General features: G+C 42.6%; 1 protein-coding gene across 1 annotated transcript in view; it reads right to left on the bottom strand.

Moving 5' to 3' along the window:
* Nucleotides 1–5,570, bottom strand: part of NIN (ninein (GSK3B interacting protein)) — a 140,957-nt gene extending 135,387 nt beyond the window's left edge. The window contains exon 1 of the mRNA XM_006899217.1: nt 5,388–5,570. Within this exon, the coding sequence (XP_006899279.1) occupies nt 5,388–5,570 (183 nt within the window). The remainder of the gene's footprint in view (nt 1–5,387) is intronic.
* Nucleotides 5,571–6,235: the final 665 nt, after the last annotated feature.

Genomic DNA, 6,235 nt, shown 5'->3' with positions numbered 1-6,235 from the left:
CTACTTGTGCTAATTTTGTTACTGCAGCACTAGCTAGCTACAATATTGAAGACTTTCATAGTAGTTAAAATGGTCAAGGGACTATAGCTTCAAGCTATAAAGCAAGATCACATGGATGAATAGAAATAATGTGGATGGACATGGCCCAACATGGATGGGCATGGCCTACTAATATAATGAATATAATGTAAATGACAGGTTACTTTCCTTAAACAAAGTCAAAAGAAACACTGGCTTTTTGTTTGGGCTTTTTTAAAAAAATAGTAAGTTACTGAAGACTCAGGTTAACATGGGGGCAAAAGGATACTACTCATCTTCTGAAGCTTTTCTTCATCTTACATACATCGGACATATACTTAGGAGGAGGTAGTCCTTGGTAAGAGACATCATGCTTAGAAAGGTGGAGGGTCAGCATGAGAGAGGAAGAATCTTAACAACATGGACTGACACAGTGTGACTCTAATGGACTCGAGTATATCACACATAAAGAGGATGGCACAGAACAGGGCAGGGTTCTGATTTGTTGTTCAGAGGGGTGCTAGGAGGCATAGTTGGCTCTCAAAAGCAAATAACCACAACAACAACTCATACTTCTGGCTGAGGGAAACAATGCCTTTTCTTTTTCCACTTTCAGAAAAAATTATTAGTTCAGGCCAATGCCTAAAAATGTTACATCTTAGGAGTCTTGATTAAAACTATACTCTAAAAAATTTAAAAGTCATAAATAAAGGCAGAAGATGCATTAAGGAAGCTGATAAAATGCTAATACATATGGAAGCCAATTAAATTAAAAACTTTCATTTGCAGTGATAGTACCACTTGGCCAATTGTTAGCACCAGGATAGATGGAGAAGAGATTGAGACTTAACAATTTCAGCTTGCATAGCTCCACAATTAACACCCTGGGCACTAGCAGTCAGGAAATCAAAAGACAAGCTATATTAGGGAACTGCTGTCAGGGACCTCTACAGAGTGCTAAAGAGTAATTATGTCAGTCTAGAAACAAAGGTGTACCTGATCCAGGCCATGGTCTTCACAATTACTTTTTATGAATCACAAAGCTGGACAATAAATAAGGATTACAAAAGGATTATTAATGCCTTTGAGTTATGGTGCTGGAGAAGTGTATCAAATATACCATGGACTGCCAAGAAAACAGGTCTGTCCTTGGAGAGGGTGAAGCCAAGTTGTTCCTTTGAGCCAAGGATTTTGAAGCTCCATCTGACATTCTTTGGGCATACTGCCAGGAGGGAACTGTCCTTGGAAAAGGATATCACGCTTGAAAGGGTGGAAGGATAACACAAGAGAGGAAGACCCAGGATGAGATGGATTGACACTGTAACTGGGATAATGGGAATAGGTGTGTCTGAGACAGTGAGACCAGCTCAGGGCAGGGCAAGGTTAAGATCTATGATGAGTCACTATGATTTGCAGTCAGCTTGTTGTTGCACACAACAACAACAGTGTAGTAAAGTCCATTCACACCTAAGAGTAGAAGAATTCCTTGCACACAAAACACACTCAGCAAAGTCATTAATTTGCTGAAATCTGGAGGATAACTACTTGGCCAACTGACTGGAAGAGATCCATATTTATTCCCATTCAAAAAAAAAAAAAAAGATGATCTGACAGAGTGTGGAAATTACCAAACAATATCACTAATATCACACACTAGAAAAATCCTGCTGAAGATTATCCAGGAAAGACTTGAATATTATTGACAGAGAACTACCAGAAATACAAGCTGGGTTTAGAAGAGATCATGGCACTAGGGATATTATTGCCAACGTCAGATGGATCTTGGCAGAAAGCAGAAAGTACCAGAAGAATGTCTATCTGTGTATCATTGACTATGCAAAGGCTTCTGACTGTATTCATCACAATAAATTGTGGCTAACCTTAAGGAAAATGGGAATCTCCGAACATTTGATTGTGCTTATACAAAACCTATACTTGGACCAAGAAGCAGTCCTCAGAACAGAGCAAGGAAACACTGCATGGTTCAAAATCAGGAAAGGAGTGCATCAGGGATGCATCCTGTCCCCATACCTTTTTAATATGTATGCAGAGCAGATCATTAGGAAGGCAGGACTTTATGAGGGGGGTGTGTGGCATCAGGATTGGAGGAAGAGTTATTAACAGCCTACAATATGCAGATGACACAACCTTGCTTGCTGAAACTAAAGAAAACCTGAAGCACTTGCTGCAAAAGGTCAAGGACTGTTGTCTTTCATATGATTGAAGCTCAATATCAAAAGACAAAAGATTCTCACCATTGGGCCACTGAGTCACTTGGAAGCACCATAATCAATGGAGAAAAGACTGAGGTTGTTAGGCATTACAGCTTGCTCAGATCCACAATCAACACTCTTAATACCAGCAGTCAGGAAATCAAAAGACAAACTGCATTGGGAAAATCTGCTGTCATGGACCTCTCCAGAATGCTGAAGAGCAACGATGTCAGTCTAGATTCAAAGGTGTCCCTAATATAGGCCATGGTCTTCTCAATGACTTGTTATGCTTCAGAGAGTTGGACAATGACTAAAGATGATAGAAGAAGAATAAATGCCATTGAGCTATGGTGCTGGAGAAAAGTCTTGAATATACCATGGACTGCCAAAAAACCAAACCTGTCTATCTTGGAGAGGGTGAAACCAAGTCTCTTCTTGGAGGCTAAGATTTTGAATCTTTGTCTCACTTGCTTTGGGCACATGGCCAGGAGAGATCAGTCCTTGGAGAAGGACATCATGCTAAGATGTGCGGATGGACAGTGCAGGAGAGGGAAGACCCTGGATGAGATGGATTGATACAGTAACTGGGGCAATGGGGGTTGTCGTGTCAGAATTAGTAAGACTGGCTCAGAACAGGGAAGGGTTCAGAGCTATTGCACATAGAGTCGTTATGCATCACAAGTGACTCAATGGCACATAACAACAATAACATACTATGAAAGGTAGGAGTGGCATCCACTTCCGAAACAACATGCCTCCGGAAACCCTATGAACTTTGATAAATGTTGATACTTGTAGAGGGGCTTCAAGCCTTTTGTTCATAGTGTTGCTATGAGTTATGCTTGACTTGAAGGCAACCAAAAAAAAACAACAATGAATGAATAATTAGATTTATCATCCTACTTTTCATTCTCCTTTTTAACGAAACTAAACTATGAGCCCTTATACCTTTCTATAGATACTTTCTATGAAAAGAAAGATGACTAGTATTTAAAACAATTTCTTATTTTAAAGCTTATGATTCTCTCCTAATTATATCAAGGAAACAAGAGCACTTGGGCTGCTCTAGCAAATGCTAAGGGATTTTTTCCTTATAATTTAAAGTGATAGCCCATACAGAGCATCAGAACAGCATATGGCCACATTTATGCCATCATCTGAGGAGAATTCCATTTCATAAAAAAATGCAAATTTAACTACTTAGTGCATCAATTCATGCCAACAGTGCTCTCAAGAGAACCACCAGAGACTCCCCACATGAAATCAATGTGCACACATCCATTTAACTTTTATCACTGGTTCACTAAGTAAATATCATGCTATAGACCACTTCGGTATTCATTATTCACAGGCAAACAGCAAGTGTGAGAATCAGGCCAGCAGTGTCAGGTCATTAACAAATCAATCGATAATGCTCCTCTGCTTTAGTCTGTCACAGGAGGGCAAAGATGTACAACATCTGGAGTGGTAACCTGCAGCCTCTGTGTGGTCTGCTTACAACGGAGCACTCCACATTTACACTGGCTCTAAAACAACCTCCCAAGGAAACCTTGCATTAGATTATATCTTCCAGCACTTTAACAAGGTCTGAAACACAGCTGCCCTTTGACACAATTCCTTATACACCAAATAGCTGAGGTGCCAATGTGCTGAGAAACAAAACTCTTTTCTTCCCTCACAGTGTCTAAACAGAGGCATAACTTATAAATCTGAGTGCCTGACATGATGAGAAACAAGCTGCTGGATCCTCATAACCCTTTCTATCTTTCGAAAGCCAAATTTCTAGAATTTTATGGGGACTATGTGTATTCCAAGTAGTTAATCCACTCAGAAGCCACCAAGTGTGGTCCCTGTTTTCACTAAAAAAGTTCACTTTTTGTTCTTCCAAGGGTTATTCCTATTTAGTATCATATTGATGGCACCAAACCCAGAAGAGTATCATCCTGTGGACAGTAATTTTAGAACAAGAGCTGGTCCAGCCTCAATACGTCACCCTGTATCTGTGATCACTCGTTGCTCTAGTTCACCCAGAGACTGAAACAAAGAAAAGGAAGTTCAGTCACTGGGATAAACTTCAGCTTCATAACTACTTCCTTAATCTGCACATAAAACCCACTGCCATAAAGCGTCAGCAGTGACTACAATGGACCTCAAAAACTGTCGTCTACTATTCCCCTCAACATTTCCAAAAGTCAGCACAAGACTCAAATCGAAGTGATACAAACTATGCTACTAATTTTGAAAACTGAAGGCATTCTCAAGGCATAATAGATGAACTGTTTTTCCCACTATCAGTAAGGGACAAAGAGACCCTGTGAATTGTTGGGGCAAGCAAACCTATTGTCAGTGTAGACATTAACATTAGCATATTCACATCCCTGCTGGAAGCAAGGTCATGCTGGGTTTCAAATGAACCTACAACTGTGCTTACTTATCCTCCTCTCTGACTGTCTGGATAGAAGGTTTAATTAATACTTTACACCAGAAAACACACACAAAATAATTTTATCCAGAGGAAAAGTCCAAACATAAATACTCTTCCTGTGAATGGTAATTTTATGAACATATTTCCTTTCTCTTCAAACTTTATTCCCTCCTTTTCTCAACTAATGAATATATTGTTGTCAGGTGCCACTGAGTTGAGAATGACCAATAGCAACCCTGTGAACAACAGACCTGAGCCCAGTCCTGTCCTGTGCCTTCCTCATCCTTCCTGACACACTGGAGCTCATTGTGGCAGTCACTCTATCAATCCACCTGGTTGAGGGTCTTCCTCTCCTTTGCCAACCCTCTGCCTCTCTGAGCATCATGAGTCCACAAAATGACTCCCAAAGAATGTAAGAAATTCTGCTACAGATTTAGTGTCACTCTTCCTCCCCTCACTCTGAGAAACACTTGGGCAGCATTTTCTCTCCTCTCTTCATAGATGGTCAGGGCACACTTCCATGCTAGAGCACAGATTAAAACAGGTCTAATCAACCTGTAAGCTATACTGTTACTTCCCCTTTATTCCCACATTTTTGTTTTTATCAGGCTAACAGCTAAGGGCACACCCAGCCAGGAAGCTAGAAATGGGTTGCAACACTTGTGGTCTGCCCAACCCCCAAGGGCCCAACCAAAAGCACTTCCCACTTCCCACTCTGCCCCAGTCCTTACCCTGCCCAAGACGTTGTCCTGAAGAAGCGTCCCTTGCAGCACTGGGGCCACCTCCTCTAAGCTCAGCATGTGGCAAAGGTCGGTGAGCTCCTCCTGGCCCAGGGTGCCAGTGCCCGTGGTGTCAAAACTGTCAAACAGCTCCCTGAGTCGGGCCTCATGCTCGTCCTGCTCCACCTCATCCATCCCATAGCCCACAGCGCGCACCTGTGCAAAGTGGGAAACAAGGACAGGTTGTAGCGAACCAGTCTCCTGGCAGCCACCTCTTGGCACACTCACCCCTCCTTCTGTGCCTTGCCAACCCTTTGTGAGTGCTCTATGTGTCCAGGTCCTCGAGCTGATTCATCAGGACCTTCAGAAAGCCAGCCCGAGAAGGAGCAGTGCCCACCCCATTAAGTCCACTGTCTACCCCTCGTGGGCCCAGGCTTGCCAGCGGAGCACCCCACATACACTCACACCAGATGCACAATCCACAAGGTCACTCCACAAGTGGTGGCCAGGTTGAGAGAGGCAATGAGATACTGGTTCTTTCTAGACAGAAAAGACCCTCTCTGGCTGCCTAGCCCTCAAAGGCCAGTCTTTAAAATTCAGATCGTTTTTTCTCAGCTCAGCTGGGCCAGGCCTTAAAGTGAAGAGTCATTTCCGACCTGCAGACCATTCAAATGAAGTAACTGCCAGTAGGCTGGATACCTGTGTTTCACTCCATTCAAGTCAGCGAGCTCCAGATAGCCTGCCCTGAAGTCACAAACTACAGGAGTGCATGTGTGTGTTCCTCCTCTTCCTAGATGCCCCTCACAGCAGTCGCAAGGAGAAGCTGCAGCCCCGCCCTGATACAAAACCACCTCCTTGTT

Source organism: Elephantulus edwardii, unplaced genomic scaffold (assembly GCF_000299155.1).
Source record: "Elephantulus edwardii isolate Elephantulus edwardi_28Jun2011 unplaced genomic scaffold, EleEdw1.0 scaffold00247, whole genome shotgun sequence".
In the NCBI taxonomy this organism is placed as follows: Eukaryota; Metazoa; Chordata; class Mammalia; order Macroscelidea; family Macroscelididae; genus Elephantulus; species Elephantulus edwardii.
The sequence above is the reverse complement of the archived record's forward strand: the minus strand, read 5'-3'. Positions and strand labels throughout refer to the sequence as shown.